The sequence below is a fragment of the Knufia obscura genome, assembly GCF_036327395.1.
Source record: "Knufia obscura strain CCFEE 5817 isolate CBS 148926 chromosome Unknown scaffold_1, whole genome shotgun sequence".
NCBI lineage: Eukaryota > Fungi > Ascomycota > Eurotiomycetes > Chaetothyriales > Trichomeriaceae > Knufia > Knufia obscura.
In genome coordinates this window covers 12,275-31,406 of record NW_027042687.1, presented here as the reverse complement: position 1 = coordinate 31,406, position 19,132 = coordinate 12,275, and the positions used below count along the sequence as shown (strand labels likewise).

Sequence of the window (19,132 nt, the reverse complement as noted above, 5' to 3'; positions counted from 1 at the left end):
CGTCCTGCACCTATCGTTGTGCTCGGTGACTTGATAATACGTATATCAAGGGCAACATACACGTCTCATTCTGACCCAATATGCTACCTCCTGCTTTGGCAATTTCCCAAATTTGCCTGAAAACCTCCAGAGGATTGGGCTGGTTTAAGATTCGATGGTGGAGAGTGAAGCGCGATAAACAGGGGAGGACTGCTTAGCCACAGCTAGCCAGGAGCCATCAGGTCTGGAGCAGAGTCCAGGATCATAAAAGGGGTGGGTTGTTGTTGCATGGCTTTTGTTGTGGCCAGTGCGGTGTGCTCTGAACAGCTAGTTCGTTCTCCACCTTAAGCCGCCATAGTGGCTGTCAAGCCGCGGTGCATCGCTTTTGAGTTTCAGGCTCATCATGGTGGGCTACCGTCAGGCTCGCATAGCAAGCTCGTCTCCCACTTTACTCGATGCACAACCGGCAACTAGACTGTTCGCTCCGCCTACACCTCCCCTCCCAGTTCCTGTCCCTTCTGCAGCGACTTGTGTGTACACCTCCTTTAGCAGGTCGAGACTCCATATCTCACACATCTGATACACAGGATCCACAATAATGTTCTCCTCGAGTTCGGTAAGTGCTTTCCATATATTGTTCTGTGCTCCTCCACCTTGGGTGTATGTCTTGCTTCCCTCGTCACGTCCCCAAACAACGCTACCGACAGCCCTGGCACCATGTCGAAGAACCCTCTCACCTGGCTGCTGGTGTCAACACCGGCTTGTACGCCGGATGCTCAAATTGCTGAGCTGCCACTGGAAGCACTACAGTATAGTCCTCCCAAGAAGGTAGCAGCCATACATCGACGTACAGAGTCGGCTCCCCTACTCGGAGATGACCCCAGCGATTGCAACCAGTGCTCACGGAAGAGACGAAGACTGTCCTTCGACGCCTACCCTACCACATTACCAACCCTGCCCGAATATGTGCTGCAGCCCCGGAGACGTCCTCGTGAAAGAGGTTGCAAGCGCCTGTTTATCGAATTGAAACATGCTGCCATTTGCTATTGCACATCAAAAAGGAGATATCAGATATTGACAAGATACCGTTATTCTAAACAGAAGAAACCATTCACTGCCATATCCGTCCACGTCGAACAGCTCACTTCTGAAACCTACGAAGAAGACGATCTTGCCGGTATCCCAGACCTACTCGAAGTTGTTAAGCTACAAGCCACAGGCCCTTCGGAAGTTGCAAGGTCGCTAAGGAAGAAGCTGAAATATGGAAGTGTGCACAGGCAGTTAAGGGCATTAACCATCCTTGATGGTCTGCTACAAAATGGAGGACAGAGACTACAACGGGCCATACTACAGGACCCGCCATTGCAGGAACGGTTACGAATCGCCGCCATAGACCCGATGTCTGACCAGGAAGTTCAAACGAAGTGCCGAAGTCTATTCGGGCAGTGGGTTGCAAGTGCTACACAACAACCGGGCCTCGAAGGCGCAAAATCATTATACAACCAGCTGCCGAAGAAGAAGCAACAGACTGTTCAGCAACGCCGAGACCAGAGCAAGGTCCTTCGAGAGACAGAAGAAGCAGCTATGAGAGACGAAGAGGAGGAGATGCGAAGAGTCCGAGCTAGCAGCATAACCGAGGCGGCCCCATCTCATTCACGGCAGAAGTCGAACCCCATATCGTTGTCGTCCTCGTCGACATGGGGCACGAACAAGGTCAAGAAAGATAAAAAGAACAAAAGCAAGATATTCAACCTTGAAAAGGAACGACCGGCCATTCTACAAGCCATTGCTGGATCATCCGTCGCCTCGTCAAACCTCAACAACGCCATGAAGCTGGTGAACCGCGAGAATCAGCGTGTGAGCGACAATCAGGAGTGCTTGAAGCGCTTCGAGACCTGCAAGAACCTGCGAAGGCAGATCCTTCGATACATCCAGTTCGTCGAAACAGAAGAACTACTCGGCGGTCTCATTGACGCCAACGAACGATTGATCGGCAGCCTCATGGCATACGAAGTGATGGACAAGAGCATGGAGGATGACTCAGACTCGGAGATGGAAGAGGCAGCGCACCTTTCGCGCAGGGAGAAGCAAAGAGAAGACGCTGCGATACGAGATGCCGAGAAGAGATTTGCAACAATGGATATGAACCCGCCATCGAAGCCACCGCGGCCGACAAGTATCCCGATGCCACCACGAGCACCCGCTGTCACGAAGACGAAGCCAGCTGAAAGCGAAGAGAGTGACACTGATTATGATTCGGACGACGATGACCCGTTTGCCGACAAGAACGCCGCGAAGACACCTGACCCGAGCATGAGGACGGGATACACGTGGAAAGAGGTTTGAGGACGGCGTTGAGCATTGAGCAGTTGATTGTGAGCTATGAATTTATGATACCTCTATGCATATTTCGGAATGATGATATATCCTCATACGGTCAAGCTTCTCTGGCTTCTGCTTGTTTCCAATTGATGTGCTGCCTTTCGCCAGCCGATGACGTGCAAGATCTGTTATCGCAGTTGTTCCTTGCATGAGATCGTGGATTCCGCGAACCGCATCATTACTTTCCCCACTTCTACACCTAGACTCGAAGATGTCTATTCGCAGCCAGTATTTACACTTTGTTTTTGACACACAGAAACCTGGACCAGACCCCCAGACCATCCAGAAGATGTATTCACGGCTCTTACCAAGTACTCTCATCCTCACACGACCTGCATTGCGTGGAGATCCTCAGAATACCTGAGGAGTGAGCACGACAGCCGTGCGTTGTAGAGCTTTTGCGCCCAGGAGGCTCGACAACAAGACTCAACATGATTGACCAAGAGGTATGTCAAGCGACTTAACCTGGATGATCTGCCTAATCCGCTCTCTAATCGCAGACCAGCAATTGCGTCAGCGATACTGTCCACCGCTCGATGAGGCCCTATTCTTCGCACTTGCAAGCGACTTCGACCTGAATAACGACGAGCATCGGCAACAGCTAGAGCAGATACTAGATGGATTGAAGGAACAGGCTGTGGTTGAACAAGAACTGGAATTGGCTGCGCCCATACCCAAAGACATACCGCAAACAGAAAATAGCGACCCGAACACCGATATAGCAAGGACGAACCAGCAGAACCTCGAGGATAATCTCGCCAGCGTGACAACAGGCATCTCAGACTTGACCACATCCGAAACGACAGACACCAATACCGATTATCATGACTTCAATACACTACCAGAAGGGCTGGAGAATGCTTCTACGTCGGATAAGGAACGATGGTTGAAGACACTCTTCCCTTCAATTGAGTCAGTCCAGATTACGGAGACCTTGTCTAAGTGTGACGGCGACCTGCAGCGATCAGTCGATGAACTCCTCAATCTCTCCTTCATTCACGATGATATCGACGAGAAATACGAGCCACCACCAGTATTGAGAGGAATTGATGGATTCGCCGCAAGAGATGGATCAAGAAAAACGAAGACAAGGAAGACTCGACGAAAGCAAGAGAATGACAGCCACTACCTCTCCGACGATCCCAATTCTTCAAGTTCTGCACCTTCGAGTCGCAACGTCTGGAATAACGCAATGGACGATGTCGACTTCGTCGCCTCAAGAACACAGATGTCAACAAAGTATGTCCACTCAATATACAACCAGAACAACGGCAGCCTAGCCTTGACGATACGATCGCTCATCACGAAGGAGGCTGAAACACAATCGGCGAAGATTTGGTCAGACGAGATCCTCCAGATACAGGCCGCTGAGCTCAAGTTCGAGTGCGAGGGTACCTCTGACAAATACATCTACGGGGCCCTGCTCCTTGCCCAAATGCATCCTTCCGCAGCCAAGGACCTCCTCGATGCCATGGTGAAAAGTCCGGGACAGCCCAGCGAGATAGGAAGACTGATCCCACAGTACGTACCTGTCAATTTGTCGGAGGACGAAGAGCCGAAGAAAAGATCTGGATTGCGGACACCTACCAGTACTATTGATCCTTCGCTGCTCCTGGGTAGAGCAGGCGTACACTCAATACAAGCGAGCAGCGCGTTCCAGCAAGCATCTAGTGCATATCGTCGCGGAAAATCAGACAAGCTCATGGGAGGTGCAGCAGCATATTATGCATCGGTCGGACACGAGGAGAGAAAGAGGCACAAACAACTCATGGCATCAGCAGCGGACGCACACGTAGGACAGCAATCAACTGCGAACAGCCTTGATCTGCATGGCGTTACTGTCGAACATGCTGTAAGGATAGCAAAGAATAGTGTTGAAGATTGGTGGGAAGCACTAGGTGATCGAAAATATGTTGTTGGTGGGATTGGTTCTGGATACAAGATCATTGTTGGAGTAGGAACGCATAGTGCGCAGGGTATTGGCAGAATAGGACCTGCTGTGAGTAAGATGCTGATGAGGGAGGGATGGAAAGTCAATGTCCAGCGGGGAGAAGTCGTTGTGGAGGGCAGAGTGCGGAGGTGATACAGCGGAATTTCTTTTGCAAAGCATGTCGCGGATTGCTTGGAGACCATCTCCGGGCTTCCTGTTCTGCCTTGCAACAACCTGGCGTCCGCCCAGGCCGCACCTCGTCGCCTAACCTTAACTGACGTCAGATTGTGTTTCATCAGCTTCGCCGACCTCGGGAAGCGACGACCAAATTTCTTCGAAACTTATTTTTTCCAGCGCAGAGACCCGAAGCATTGCATATCTACAGCTAGCTAATTTCAGGATCGAATCTGCATCACTTCGAATTGCAACGCCCGTATGCGACAAAAGATCCCAATACTCAAGAAGACTCGTCCGATTGGCTCGGAGCATCGTTTGCATCAGCGCCAAGCAAGACCACAGCACCGGACCAGAGCCGCATAACAAGTCTGCAGATCAATACTTGGAGCAACCGCAACGTGGACCTCATAGCGTTGAACTTATGTCTCGCAAGGACCAGATCGCTCGGTCTGTCACAAGCGCCATCATCCACCCTGAGGACGCAGGAACGCAACGATCCATCGGCCGGACCATCAAAGCCTTTTTCACGATCTACTCGGTACACCTCCATCAACATGCATCTGATCTCTTCAATCGATTGCGGGTTCAATGGAACATAGACGCCGAGTCCTATGCTGCCAGCTTCGCAAGCGGCAAAGACGACAAGCAGAACGCCTTGCAGGCGAAAGGCGATATGGGCTACAGCGGCAGCACATTCTTCACCACATCTGACGAGAGTTACCTCGTCAAATCTGTGCCTCGGCACTTTGAGCATAGCTATTTCAGAGATGACCTCCTAGAACCATACGTCGACTACATGACGAAGAACTTCTCATCGTTGCTGATACGGATCACCGATTTTCTCGCAGCAGACGACGCATACCGACTCAGTCCTGGCATCCTCTTCGGCTTCGCACCAAGCCACCACATCGTCATGGAGAACCTACTTGTCGGTCAAGAGGAGGGAGAACGACGCGCCAAAGAGGAATTCGTCAAGCAGGACAGGCGCCATCAGGGGCCGGAAGACGAAGATATCGAGCCGTGGAAGTGGGATACCTGGGATCTCAAGCCAACCACATACTTCTTCCCTGAACGCGACATAGCACAAGGCAAGCTTACCTCGGATGCCACAAAAAGCAAACTAGCGGATGAATTCGACGACAAACTTGTGCTTACCAAGTCACAAGCAGAGGCCTTAATCAACCAGCTGAAGCGCGACACGGAGTTGCTGGCGGGTGCCAACGCGGTAGACTACAGTCTTTTCCTGGTGAGGATACCTGTGCCGCCATCACAGCAGGAACCGATCGACGAGGACCAGAACCACGAAAACCCTTTTTCCGACAACGCAGCCTATCCTGGAAACAATGGTTCTACGTCAGCTGAGTTTCAGAAACCGCCACATGCTGTTCCGACGCCGGAACGTCCGCCTTTCACACCTCCTGATCCTCCTACGTGGCGGACTGGCGTCAAAAGTGCAGATGGGAAACACGTCTATCGAGCGGCGATACTTGATTTCTTCTGGGCGAAACATAAGGTGCAGGCGAAGATGCTCACGCACCTAGTGAACTTCTGGAATACGGTTGATCTGGGAGGGGACAAGGGACCAATGAGCATTACTACGAGCAGTGACGAGTATAGGCAGAGGTTCATCAAGATGTGTGAGGGGTATATTGAGACGAAGGAAGATGGAGACGAGGGCAGCGACTGAGATTGGAACATACCCACGCCGGTTTCGCATCGGGGCAACAATATAACGGGCTGGTATTGTTCTTTAGCCTTCAAAACCCACTGATCGTGTTCAGGCTTTTCAACAAGTCAAGGTCGCGCAAAGCAACAAAGCAATCTGTTCCCCTTTGTCTCGTCGCAACCCCGGCCTTCGTGTATACACATCCGATTTCGGCAGATCATGCCCGAAGACAAAGACCACAAGCACAATGAACAGTATGGTGTCGCTCAGGCAAAAACTCGACGGACCCTATCGCCCAAGATTGCGGCATTCACGATTAACACTAAGCCACAACAGCTGAATTTCAATATGCATACAACGTACCTCCTCACTATTGCTGCTTGCTTCGCAGCTGTGCTCGCGACCCCAGCTCACATCCCCGGCGATCACGGCTCACACACCCACGCTGCCGAGGCCGCCAACGTCAAGCGCGACGATCTACCTCCATGCCTGGACAAGAATGGAAAAATCATCCCTCCCAGAACGAACTGTCCGCCGATGGTCGATTTGAATCATTCTAATAAGTGTCAGGTGTGCAAATGAAGACCGGCGGGGGAGGCGAACGAGACCAGGTGTGTAGGTTGTGGCTGAACACTTCCAACGGGCCGCTTGTAGCAGTTACGACATGGAAGCCGCAATCCGCCTCCCCCAGATGAGGTTGGCTGGGGGGATTCGGACCGGTACTGGGTGAGATGAAACCCTCTGCGCGATCCTTCGGGACCGGGTCACCAACGGATATGGCTTGTTTCGAGACTGCAGGAGTCGGGGAACATGTTGAGTAGCTACGAGTCGTTTGGCTGGATCAACACGGTCAGTATCGGCTCAAGAGCTTTGCGCCATAGGATGTACCATGACAATGACCAGAGAACACTTCTACCCGAAGTTACTTGTCACAAATCACGATGTCGTTTGGTGGAAACTTGGATGACGCTTCTGCTACACGGTCACTGATCACAGTGCGTTCGCAGGGCCAGCATCGTCTTCTTTATAAAAGGCCACTTTCCCTCCGTGGTACCCGAGCTGCTTATCGACTTTACGACCATAAAATACTCCTCGAACACGACGATTACAATTTCGCCAATCCCCAACTGAAGACGAACCCTGCCAAAGCACTAGACGTTTCTTTTCCTCACCATGTATCCCAGATCAATCCTCTTCGCAACCATCTACCTCACACGAATGCTCACAACCGCCAGTCCTCTAGCCACCACGAACCTTACTGGTAACGACCTGCTGCCGCGCCAAGTCGACTGCCCACCATGCAGAGACAAAATCACAGGCCAGGACATTCCACCCAAGAAGAACTGTCCGCCGAGCGTGGACATTAATCATTTCAACGGATGTATGGTGTGTGAGTCGACAGAACCTTGTGCTCGGGATGACCAGAAATGGACGTCGAGTTCGGGCGGTGCACTTGAGAAGTTGAGAGAGCTGGGGAAAGTGGAGAAGGTGAATGTGAAGGGGATGGGATTGTGTTGTGGGAGTTATGGTGTGGTGGATGTTTGTGGGGAGTGTGATGGGGGAGAGAAGGAGGGGAATGGGGAGGATGACAAGATTGAGGTGGATGAGCGGTGTTGCCTTCGGGATGGGGTGGTTTGGATCTGTCAAGGTTGTTCGGAGGCCAATGGTCTTGAGCAATAAGGTGGTCGAGTGGAGCACTGACGCTATTATATCGAGCTATATCCCAAAACAACAAAGCACATGAGGAGATCTTAGGGGAACACTGACTCGGTATTTTGAATGCGTTGTGCTAGGTGGGGTTGGGCGGCTCGAAAGGTGACCGCCCACAGATAGACTGCTGGAATCATTGTAGCGTTACTGGCTCGACTGGTAGCTGCGGGCTACTAGGGTTAAGTTAAAACATTAGAGCGCAGCTTTCTGAGCCACTAGAGTCAGCCGTACCAAATTTCTTTTCTGTTCCAGTCGTTGTTCTCTTCCTGCTTCTTTCCGAACGCCACTTCGCATCGGTACTATGGCTTTGAAAACGTTTCAGGCTACTTATCCAGTCTTTGCGCCCGCTATCATGTCGGTCAAGAGATTGACTGGTGACATTGCGCTGGACGTCCACGGCAAGTCTATCCTTAGGATGAGCTCCAGGAAGTTCGAATGCAAGGCTCGTACCTGCAGATGCATTCGCACTGGGAATGGCTTGACGCTGCTGTGCCTCTAAGCCTGGGAACTGATCTCTCTTTACCACGCTTCTGAGCGATGAATAGCCTGAAATCGGCTCCTTCCAACGTGAGTGTTATAAACGTTACGGACCGAATGTTGATGTAACAGATGGCTCCGGTTAGCTGAGTGCTGTCGGATTGTGTCCCGCTCGATCAATATGGACAACGAGGATCAGCATGGAGCGTCTCACACCTACAAGAGGGTTAAAGCCTCAGGCAATGCCCTCGTGATAAATGGGAACGTGTATGGCCATGATAGCCAACTTCTTGGTCACACCAACCACAACGACGCGAAGTCGGCCTTATTAAGGGCTCTGTATTTCAAAGACATGCAAAAGAGGAAACGGCAAATAGATGCCAGAGCGGCATCACCTGAGTATGTCAAGTGGATTTGGACCACCTCGTTCGCGCAATGGCTCGAAAGTCCGCAAAGCTTCTACTGGATCACCGGTTTACCAGGCTCTGGAAAATCAACCCTCATGAAACATATTGCGGATGACAAGAAGACAAAAGCCACCCTGGAGATAGACGGACACAAATGGACCGTGGTGCATTTCTTCTTTGACTTTCGGGCAGGAAAAGATACAGCAAACAATAATCAAGGCATGCTTCGGTCACTTTTCTCGCAACTAGTCAAAAGCCTACCAGAGTTGTTCTACCCGCTGATCATGCGCTCTACGTAGGTGACCTGGCTACCGAAAGTGCGCAGAACTGCATGAATGATCTCTGTGAAAGTATCAGAGCTTCGTCAACGAGAGTTTGTGCTTTCATTGATGGCCTAGACGAATTTCAAGGGCCAGCTTCTGAGTTGTTGGGAAAGATCTTCGAGCTCAAGAGTCGTACTGGTATCAAGTTGTGTTTAGCGAGCCGCCCCTATACTCACTTCAAAAATCAGCTATCGAAGCATCCCCACTTGGCAGTGCAGGGCTACAATGATGAAAGCATAAGATTGTATTCTGAAGGTAAATGGGGAGATTATCGAATGAGCATCCATGCAGCTTTACCACAGACGTTGTCGAACAAGCTCCGCGCGAAAGCTCGTGAAATATTTCTTTGGGCTCGTCTCGCGATGGATGAACTGCTTCTGGGCCTTACAGACGGAAAACATGTTGAAGCACTCGAACGACAGCTTGAGCAGATGCCGGAGGGCGTTGAAGAAATGTACCAACGGATTTTGGACAGGATCGAACCCTGCCGGAGAGCTGAGGCAGCAATGCTGCTTCACATGATAATGCATGATGAAAGAAGTGAAGTCGGTGTCGAAATCAGCAGACTGTATGCTGCCCTACGCTCAATGCCTCTCGAAACGGCACTCAAAGACAAGGTTGTGCCGGTAATTGAAGAGAACAATGATGGTAGAATTTTGGCCCTACTGGGTGACTTCCTCGATTACATAGAACCGCCTGACGAGCTACTGCAGAATGAATGCCCATTACTTCTTATCTTTGAAGGCAACAGGCTAACGAGGCGAAGAGGCTACCTGGCTCGGGTTTCATTGACACACGAGACACTGGTTCCGTTTCTCTCCGCCAGTCAATGGTTGGACACGAATTTGCCCTTCACATTCTCTGCTCCTGGTGGCGAGTTTTGGCTGCGATTATACGCCGAAGAGATCGACAGATGCTCGGTAGGCACGAATATCACGGTGACGGATGTCGTGGCCCGTGTCATAGCATTTGCAGCTTCAATGGAAGAACACCACCGGGGCTATCAGAAAAATAGTGAAACAAACTGGGCCATCGTCAGCGGAGAACTGTTGGAGGCTCTGGAATCCTGGCCAAGATGGACGCCATTGCTGCCTTTCGCGCTGAAAGACATTCCACGCCAAATTCGCCGTGTCACAGCTGACCGACTTGCCTGCTTGAGCACATTGCATGGTATCATAGAGAACCCGCTGTTCTTGTACCACTGGTTCATCTGCAAGTATAGGGACTGGGAAGCCACTGCATTTGCAGTAGAGCACCAATGGAGCGATCAATGCATACGGCCTTGGCTTCATAACTTCCGGAGAATCGACTCACTGGAGCGCAGTTTCAAGGAGATAGGACCAGATATTACGCTGGCCATCTCTCACAGACTTCCTCGATTGCTACAATCTCGCATGAATTGTGGCCGTATGTCTCTCGCAGTCGAACTACAGCAGCTTTTTGACTACGCATGGAAGTACTTTACAGCAAAGCACTCGTGGCCCCCTCACTTCAATGAACGAATGGAGACGCTGGCTCTGCTGCTATCATGGGGCTGCCAGATAGATAGCAGGCAGCTATGTCAATTATTGAAGCGAGGCCATTATGCAAGTTTCCAGGAATGGCAATCTATAATAGAGCTTTTCTCCGCCAGCCTGGTACAAATAGCACTTCATGAAGGAGCCCACGATATATCGTGCCCTGCATCTAAGGTCGAAAATGTCTCCAGACATGGGCAAGGCTCCAGCTTTCTATGCCATTGGGCTGTCACAAAGCTGACGAAGGAGAATAGAGAAGGTGTGACATCTTTACTTTATTTCTTGCTTGCCCAAGGAGAGCAGGTGGACTCTATGAACAACTACCAGGAGGATCCGATTTTGGTTGTCATCTTGACGCGGTCTTTGGGGAGACACTGTGGTGCGCTGCACAAGATTGTGACTGTGCTGCAGGCAGGCGCCGATGTAGGTGCGGTAGGTCGCAACGGTACTGCACTCGATGCGGCGAAGAGGAGAGTGGAAGAATGCGACCTAGGACGATACCCCGAACTACACGAACAAGCAGAAGCAGCGCTTCAGTTAGTGCAGTACTGTGTCGACCACAATGGCGCCTTGCCTGCAAATCTGGACAATTACCTCGAACGTGACCTGTGGTAATGTTTGTATTCTTGTATTAGCTACAAAGACAGTGCGGAAACGTGCCAGTTTGCTTGCCCGACGCCTCGGTAGCTTCCTTCTCCGAGTCGAGGTTGATAAGCGGAAACACAGCCTGTTGTCTACGCGTCTCTTGGCAGCACTTTCCCGTTTGTGGGGAAGTTCGGCGGATTAATCGTGCTAAGATCACCGCTCATCCTTGCCTGAAGATGACGAACGACATCACCAGCAGCACCTGCGCGAAAGCGCGAAATTATTATTCATCGAGCCGCAGTCGCTGCGAGGCAGCAGTCCGTGTGCTTTGCTCTTGCTCTATCTGCTCATGAACTTAGATCGTAGCTGCCATTTAGCAACTCAACACAATTCATCAATTGCACAGCTGTCAATTTGTCACTACCTGCGTGGGCAAGCTGAACATCACAGCCCCACCATTCAGCACTATCCGAACGCCGAGTCGAGCTACTTCCTGCGAAAGTCGCCCATCACAACTCGTTACACCGACCTCGTCCCGCATCGGCAGTGCACCAGAAATTGAACAGCTCTCTGAGCAGAAATCAAGATGGGCCTCAACAATCCGTTGCCCTCATCAATGAGGAGTACGTCCATCGCACAAGCCTCTCGATCAGGCCGCGCGAGCCGCGCTCAGACCACAAGACTAACACCGCCCAGGCGAATGCAAGAAAGCAGGAAAGATCCTCACATCCTTCGTTGACCCGAGACAAGCTTTTGGTCCAGATAAAATCATACCGCCTTCCGTGCTTGCGAATTGCAAGGTGTGCTATGTCCAATACGTCAATCGTCTGGTAGAGCTAACAGATTACGCAGGGCCTCGCAGTTGTAACAGTCCTCAAAGCCGGCTTCCTCGGATCAGGCCGTCTCGGCTCTGGCATCGTCGTCGCACGTCTCGCAGACGGTACCTGGAGCGCACCCTCCGCCCTCGCGACCGCAGGTGGTGGATTTGGTGGACAAATCGGCTTCGAACTCACGGACTTCGTGTTCATCCTCAACGACTACGCGGCTGTTCGCTCATTCTCACAGGCAGCGAGTGTGACGCTGGGAGGCAATGTCTCGATTGCAGCTGGACCAGTGGGGAGAAACGCGGAGGCTTCAGGCGCAGCTAGTCTGAAGGGCGTGGCGGGGATTTTCTCGTACAGCAAGACGAAGGGGTTGTTCGCGGGTGTGAGTTTGGAGGGATCAGTGTTGATCGAGAGAAGAGATGCGAACGAGAAGATGTATGGAGGACGGATAACGGCGAAGCAGTTGCTCGAGGGTGGTGTTCGGCCGCCGCCCGCTGCGGATCCGTTGATGAGGGTGCTGAATACGAGGGTGTTCTCGGGGAATGGGGGGAACGATGCGATGTACAACGATATGCCGATCTACGACGAGTCACATGACAATGTGGTTTGGGAAGGACGGACGGGAGAAGGTTACGGCGCGAACGTGAGGAATAACAGGTCATCGACGTTTGGCTCGCAAACAGGTGGACATGATGAGTACGAATACAGGGATAACCCGAAAAGAGCGACGACTTGGAACGACGATGTTTACGATCGACAGCCTGGTGGTGGGCTTGGCAGAACGAATACTGGCTCATTCTCCTCACGAGCAAATCCAAACGAGACATTCGATAGCATGGGCAACTACAACAGGAACAGATCGAGTACAATTGGTTCGCAAGCTAGTGGACCTGGCAGACCAAGCGCACCCAAACCGGTGTTCAGGCAGCCCACAGGCACGAGGGATCTAGGCCCGAACCAGGCCGTCGCGCTGTTCACGTTCGATGCTGAGCAGGATGGCGATCTGGGGTTCAAGAAGGGAGACATCATTACTATCACGCAAAGGACGGACAACAAGAGTGACTGGTGGACTGGGAGGACTGAGGATGGGAGGGTGGGGACGTTCCCGAGTAACTATATCGAGACGAGGACGTGATCTGGGGAGCGGACATCATGACTGACATATGGTGCATATCAAGAGTGGGAGTTTTCACGATTTCGAGGCGTTCTGGGTGGATCTGCATGGCGTGAAGCGATGTCGAGGGATGTCTGGAGTACTATTGTATTGCGAGTATGATATCCTGTGTAGCCATGACATATTGACTTACGATGCTATTTGGTTCCAGAGAACAAGGTGTTCGTTTTGTGATCCGACGCTTTGAAGCTTCTGCCATTGACGGTACTATAGCAATTTTCCAAGAATCACCCTCCCATTGCCTCGGGCTTGATGGTTTCTCTGCTGATCTGCCTTCAAGTCACATCGGATGATCATTCGCGTGTGAAACCGAGAGGTACCAGCCGATCTGCTGCCAGCTCCAGTACTTGCAAAGGAGCTATAGTGGCGAGCAAGCGGTGGAAGGGTGTGGTTCAGCAATCCAAGTTGAGATGCGAGGGTCGACAACTACAGCCCCAGCATTCATTCTCAGCATATCGAAGCACCACGCGAGTCGCCCAAAACCGAACATGCAAGAGCTCGTTATTATACATACGAGCGTTCACCCAAACAAGCACCACAATGCACCTGCCAGCCAGACCAAACTCCGCATAGCATGCAGATTTCCCGCTCTCCTGCCCACCTCCACGGCCTCGTTCGTCACGTCGCCAACCTTCATGTCTCCCGCTTTGCTTTTCTTCGTGAGTGCTTCGGCGAATTCTCGACTAGCAGTCCAGCATACCCATGCATCGACGATTGGCACGAGGGCTCCGACTAAGATGACGATTCCCAGAGCGCGTTGAACGGCCTGACGGACCTCGTGTGATGATGTGGAGAGCGTGATGTGCCAGTAGCCGCTCAGTACTAGAACGCTGAGACCAGTGGTTAGGTTCCGGATACCCAGGGCGTGGATAAAGGATAAGTCACGGCTTTCCAGGGTTGCAGCCTCGCTAGTCGCGGTAGACGAGGAGGATGAAGAGCAAAGGATGTTGGTTAGTGTGGTGGATGGTATTGTGACAGGCACTCCATAGATTCGAGCTGCAGCGGTGGGGTTGATGAAGCTGTATATACCGACTGTGAGGCCTCCTGTGCCGATTGCGGTGGTGAGGAGAGCAAGAGGGCTGGGAGAGCTGAGGAAGGCGGTGATAGGCATTATGGCTAGTTTAGCAAGATGTCGTGCAGATCGGCTGGTGTTCCAGGATTTGGAGGCCCGTGTTTGAAGGTTGATGGGAAAGGGTAGTATGAGGCGAGGGATTGCTGGTGGTTGATGCGGTCGGTACAGGTGATCTCGAGATGAAGACCAGCCTCTGCGGACAAAGTAGCATCAGTGGACACTGCGCCTCACTTCAGGGCGCGAGGTGGACGGCAGGCCCTTCTATACAAAAAGCTCGCTGAATCGCAAGTTGTCGGTCGAAGAGATGGATGAGGTGGAGTCGAGTCAACGACATGTGACGCGACCGAGTAAACCAAGCTTTTCCTGTTCGGTACAGGCTAGCCACAGATGATCCCAGCTGCGGTTGTGCCGGTGAATGTTTCAGCACCATCTCGTCTGGTCCAAGCTGCACTTGTGTTAACCATGAGCAAGCAGTCGATGTTTCGCCGTAACCGCAAGCCAGGATAAGTGCCAATCATGTCTTTCAGTCACTCCGAGATGCACCACAGGATATACATGCTCTTTCTGAATGCTCGGCTCGATTCGTGAGCAGGTACTTTGGCGTGCTCGGTGTCGTGCAATGAACTCGGAGGCTCTGTGACGGTGAGTGAGTTAAATTCCGATGGAGTGATGTGATGGCTATGGACAATCCGGCCAAATGGACGCGCCGTCGTGCAGAAGATGTGCTAGATTACCTCCTGAACACGGCCATGTAGAGTTTTGCGAGGTTCCAGTCTCGCTTGGCTTCCACATCAGCACCCTCCTCAGGCTTTCGAGGCAGTGTCCGACCGGTGATAATCCTAGCATTAAACGTGACACCTGTGCCTTTGAACAAACCTTCAAGAGCGCTCTGCATCCATGCTTCGTCTTCAGCTGCCTCTTCTTTTGTGTAGTTGTTTTCGTCGCTGCCAGTATCCTCTCTTCTGAAGAGCTCGACCACCGTGCCTCGCACCGTGCCAGCTCCTTGCGACCTTGCTGAGACTCGTGCATCGCCAATACACACAACCAGTCCTTTCTCCTCGATCGCAACGCAGACTCCGTTCTCGACGCTCAGCATCTGTCTGGGATACCAGGCCGGCTGCAACTTGGTGCTGATCAGGCCAGTGAAGGAGTCTGCTGAGGCAGCTGGGATGGTGATGGTTGAGCTTTCGTCAGAGTTGCCAGGTTTTGTGCTGGAGACAAAGGCGTGCTGCGGATCGTGGGAGAAGCTTAAGACGTGGGTGAAGCAGCGCTGCTTGACATCTGAGCCTGGCAGCTGGGACGACGTGTCGGAGAAGAGTCGATGTTCGAGGTGAAAGAGTACATGCTCTTGTGTGGGGTAGCGGCGAGAGAGGTGCGCAATGAGCTTGGTAGAGACAGGAGCATTGCCTGATGCAGGTGGGAGGAGGCAGAGACTATGCCATATTAGCAGGACATTTTGTCTAAAGATCTTGAGAGACCGACCCTGTAGTAGGCATGGTTGGAGTAGCGAGGAGTGCTTTGGTGAAAGAGGCGAAAGCATTATGCTCGGTGCGCTGCGCCTCTGCGACATACAAGCATGCAACAGCTCGAGTTAAGGTACCGGCCCTCCCTTGGGATGAACAAAAGTGTTTGTGTGCGCTAGAGTTGAGGGTTGTAATTTAAGCTTAATCACTGCCGAGATCTAAGCTCTTTCAGGGGTGAAACACCGTAGCTTCCCCGGATTTCTCGCAGACTTGCGCCTGCGCTCCTTCCTCGAACTGAGGTCCAATCTACCCCTTGAGCAACCTCCTTGTCATGCTGTTGATCAGACGATTATGGCTATTGCCGGCGATAGCAGTCACTCTGGTCCTCTACTATCTCTACAGCTACTCGCTACCGTCGCTACGACCCCTCGATCGCGCTGCTCGATTGCAGAGCCGTCCGGAACGATATCCTGTCAAAACTTATGCTCAACTCCCGACTGGCACTGCTCTGAAACTTCCAAAGATACAGCATGACTTCTCAACCGAGACCGAAGATGAGAAGATTCAACGGCTGAAGCGACAAGACGCCGTCAAAGAAGCATTCATCCATTCGTGGAAAGGCTACAAGCAATATGCCTGGAAGCAGGACGAGATCGCTCCTCTGTCAGGCGCATACAGAAATCCCTTCGGAGGTTGGGGCGCATCGCTGGTCGATACCATGGACACTCTCTGGATAATGGGTCTGAACGAGGAGTTCGAGGAATGTGTTGCCGTTGTGAAGGATATTGATTTCACCACAAACACTGAGGATGTCGTTAACGTCTTCGAGACCACCATCAGATACCTGGGAGGCTTCCTCAGTGCATACGATGTCTCCAAAGCCAGATATCCGGCACTTCTGGCCAAAGCTGTCGAGCTTGCCGACATTCTCTACATCGCCTTCGATACCCCGAACCGCCTTCCTCGTATGAGATGGCGCTGGAGAAGCTCTGTGGCAGGCATGCCTCTGCAGGCCTCGAAGACGACTCTGCTGGCCGAAATTGGGAGCATGAGTGTCGAATTCACGAGATTGGCACAATTGACGGGCGATGCAAAATGGTTTGACGCAATCGACAGAATCACAGACCTCTTTTACAAAGCCCAAGATGAGACCAAGATCCCAGGTTTGTGGCCGACTATCATCGACGCTGAAAATGCACAATTCACTGAAAACCACTTCACTCTTGGGGGCATGGCTGATTCCACCTCTGAATATCTTCCCAAACAGTATATGCTTCTTGGTGGCCTCGACGATCGATACAAAGCCATGTATCACAAATTGGTGACTGCAGCTCAGAAATACCTGTTTTATCGTCCGCTTGTACCCGGTAATCTCAACATCTTGTTCAGTGGGAACGCTGCCTTGGACAAAAATGACAAGGTTGTGACCGAGCTCCAGGGTCAGCATCTCACCTGCTTCACAAGCGGTATGATGGGCATAGCTGCCAAGGTGTTCGACCGTCCTGACGAGATGCGTGTTGCGAAGCAGCTTGTGGATGGTTGTGTGTGGGCTTACAATTATACACCGACTGGACTCATGCCTGAGACATTCCACGTCGCTTCATGTCACGTCGGAACAGATGTGCCGTCTGGCGATGCTTGTGATTGGAGTGAGTCGAAGTGGTTCGAAGCAGTCGCGAGACAGCATGGACCACATGCAGCCATACCAGGGAAAAGTTTGGCAGAAAGTGGTCAAGCTCTGGTCGATCAGTATTCACTGCTTCCAGGATTCACCGAGTGGGGCGATAACCGATACATTTTGAGACCTGAAGCTATCGAGTCTGTGTTCATCATGTACCGCCTCACTGGTGACAGGACCTATCTTGATACCGCGTGGACTATGTGGGATAGCATCAGCAAAGCTTGCAAAACACCAATTGCTTACGCTGGCATTTCCGATGTTCGCATGCAACCTCCAGCCCAGAGTGACAGGATGGAGAGCTTTTGGCTAGCGGAGACTCTGAAGTACTTTTACCTGATCTTCGCCGAACCTACAGATTGGACCCTGGACGACTGGGTCCTCAATACCGAGGCTCACTTGCTTCGGCGGCCCAAGGCAGGCGAGACGCTGTCTAGCCCATCAGGATGAGATGCGAGCAGCAGGATGCGCTGCCATACTCGAAGGATGAGGAAAGAAGCAAAGACAAGCACAAGAAGCTTTCACGACCAAGGGCTAGCTCGAGTGCTCGGTGGGTTAGAGAGATCGCTCCGCGCCAGGGTGACAAAGTCTGCGTCCCTCGACAAGCCTGCGGTTGCCCTGTGGCTTCGGGAAATCCATCCTTCGCATCAAAGGGTCTGCTATCATCATGACTGTCTCTTCAAGTTCAGCCAACGCCATGGTGGTATGCAATATTCACTCTACGCCTCGCTCATTGTCAGCACGCCTTACTGTACCGAGAATATTTCCAGCTGACCTCGCAGGATGCGGGCAACTTGAACTGCAGAACTAATGCAGGTTTGCTTGGAGCTTCTGGGACGTACAAGCCGCGGGCCTTAGCTTCGTGGCACAAGATACACGAGCTGAAGTTTGTGCGTCAGCTGTTCTCACAAGCTTATGCTTGCTACCTCTCCCGTTCGCAGCACCGCTCTTGCACGTATGGGAGCAGCTACTACCTGGCCATGTCGCAGATTGCCCACCGCTCCAGAGACTTTGCTGCTTTGCTGGAAGCCTCATATACCTCATGACCGAAGACCGTACTCGTGACAGAAAGACCAGAGTAGGTTCCATGAAGACTACCAAGCTTTCGGCTAAAGAGAAAAGCTAAGACCTCTGTGAACCAAAATGGGGAGCCTTGGAAAACTGGGAGCTTCTCAACGGTGACGATCGAATGTCTATTTTTGCGCCTAGCCAGTCGTCGTGTCTTGCCCCACCAATCGAGCACAGCTTTGTCAACATGTGCCTGATGGACCGCTGGCAGCCAGTGCAAAAGCGACACAATCGCTGCAAAGATGGCGGAAGGTAGCCTAGCTTTGGCTTCGAGCCCGAGAAAAGAGAGACATGCATAAGCATCGAGCGAAGCCTCGAACTTAACCATTAGCGAGGCGCCACCATGGCGGGGACCCCAACAGCTGTGCATCGCGGCACTAGCCTCTTCAGGTTAAGTCCAGCAGCACATCGACTCAAGCGGTACCTCGAGGCACAGCAGCTGCGCACTGTTACTAGAGGTTTGCTGTTGTTGTCCCCAGATTCCAAATGCAGGTTGCACATGAACTTACTCTCCAAGAGCATCATCATGGCGTGGCTGGGAGGAGTGAGAGACGAGTGCAGATATCCGCTGCAGAGCAACGATCAAAGATGTATATAGCCTTCAGCGTCTCCCTCAATTGCTTTTCTCTACCGGCAGCAATCAAAGGAACCTCGACAGAACACTCACTTAAACATACAATCGTTTCGCCTCTCGTCGACA

The 19,132-nt window shown here is 52.0% G+C and overlaps 9 protein-coding genes across 9 annotated transcripts; 8 read left to right on the top strand and 1 right to left on the bottom strand.

Annotated features, from left to right (window-relative positions):
* Positions 1-696: 696 nt before the first annotated feature.
* Positions 697-2,325, top strand: PMZ80_000013 (uncharacterized protein; the record flags this gene model as incomplete). Its single annotated transcript, XM_064868468.1, has 1 exon — positions 697-2,325. The coding sequence occupies one exon, from the start codon at positions 697-699 to the stop codon at positions 2,323-2,325; it is 1,629 nt and encodes a 542-aa protein (XP_064733965.1).
* A 484-nt stretch (positions 2,326-2,809) lies between these two features.
* Positions 2,810-4,444, top strand: PMZ80_000012 (uncharacterized protein; the record flags this gene model as incomplete). The annotated part of the gene is made up of 1 exon (XM_064868467.1): positions 2,810-4,444. One exon carries the CDS (start codon positions 2,810-2,812, stop codon positions 4,442-4,444), a length of 1,635 nt encoding a protein of 544 aa, XP_064733964.1.
* Positions 4,445-4,889: 445 nt separating this feature from the next.
* On the top strand, positions 4,890-6,155 carry PMZ80_000011 (uncharacterized protein; the record flags this gene model as incomplete). Its single annotated transcript, XM_064868466.1, has 1 exon — positions 4,890-6,155. The coding sequence occupies one exon, from the start codon at positions 4,890-4,892 to the stop codon at positions 6,153-6,155; it is 1,266 nt and encodes a 421-aa protein (XP_064733963.1).
* A 1,152-nt stretch (positions 6,156-7,307) lies between these two features.
* PMZ80_000010 (uncharacterized protein) lies at positions 7,308-7,814 on the top strand (the record flags this gene model as incomplete). The annotated part of the gene is made up of 1 exon (XM_064868465.1): positions 7,308-7,814. The coding sequence occupies one exon, from the start codon at positions 7,308-7,310 to the stop codon at positions 7,812-7,814; it is 507 nt and encodes a 168-aa protein (XP_064733962.1).
* A 688-nt stretch (positions 7,815-8,502) lies between these two features.
* On the top strand, positions 8,503-9,027 carry PMZ80_000009 (uncharacterized protein; the record flags this gene model as incomplete). Its single annotated transcript, XM_064868464.1, has 1 exon — positions 8,503-9,027. One exon carries the CDS (start codon positions 8,503-8,505, stop codon positions 9,025-9,027), a length of 525 nt encoding a protein of 174 aa, XP_064733961.1.
* Positions 9,028-9,413: 386 nt separating this feature from the next.
* PMZ80_000008 (uncharacterized protein) lies at positions 9,414-11,183 on the top strand (the record flags this gene model as incomplete). The annotated part of the gene is made up of 1 exon (XM_064868463.1): positions 9,414-11,183. The coding sequence occupies one exon, from the start codon at positions 9,414-9,416 to the stop codon at positions 11,181-11,183; it is 1,770 nt and encodes a 589-aa protein (XP_064733960.1).
* Positions 11,184-11,739: 556 nt separating this feature from the next.
* On the top strand, positions 11,740-13,112 carry PMZ80_000007 (uncharacterized protein; the record flags this gene model as incomplete). Its single annotated transcript, XM_064868462.1, has 3 exons — positions 11,740-11,776; positions 11,850-11,953; positions 12,006-13,112. The coding sequence occupies 3 exons, from the start codon at positions 11,740-11,742 to the stop codon at positions 13,110-13,112; spliced, it is 1,248 nt and encodes a 415-aa protein (XP_064733959.1).
* A 1,841-nt stretch (positions 13,113-14,953) lies between these two features.
* On the bottom strand, positions 14,954-15,719 carry PMZ80_000006 (uncharacterized protein; the record flags this gene model as incomplete). Its single annotated transcript, XM_064868461.1, has 2 exons — positions 14,954-15,656; positions 15,706-15,719. The coding sequence occupies 2 exons, from the start codon at positions 15,717-15,719 to the stop codon at positions 14,954-14,956; spliced, it is 717 nt and encodes a 238-aa protein (XP_064733958.1).
* A 298-nt stretch (positions 15,720-16,017) lies between these two features.
* PMZ80_000005 (uncharacterized protein) lies at positions 16,018-17,814 on the top strand (the record flags this gene model as incomplete). The annotated part of the gene is made up of 1 exon (XM_064868460.1): positions 16,018-17,814. One exon carries the CDS (start codon positions 16,018-16,020, stop codon positions 17,812-17,814), a length of 1,797 nt encoding a protein of 598 aa, XP_064733957.1.
* Positions 17,815-19,132: the final 1,318 nt, after the last annotated feature.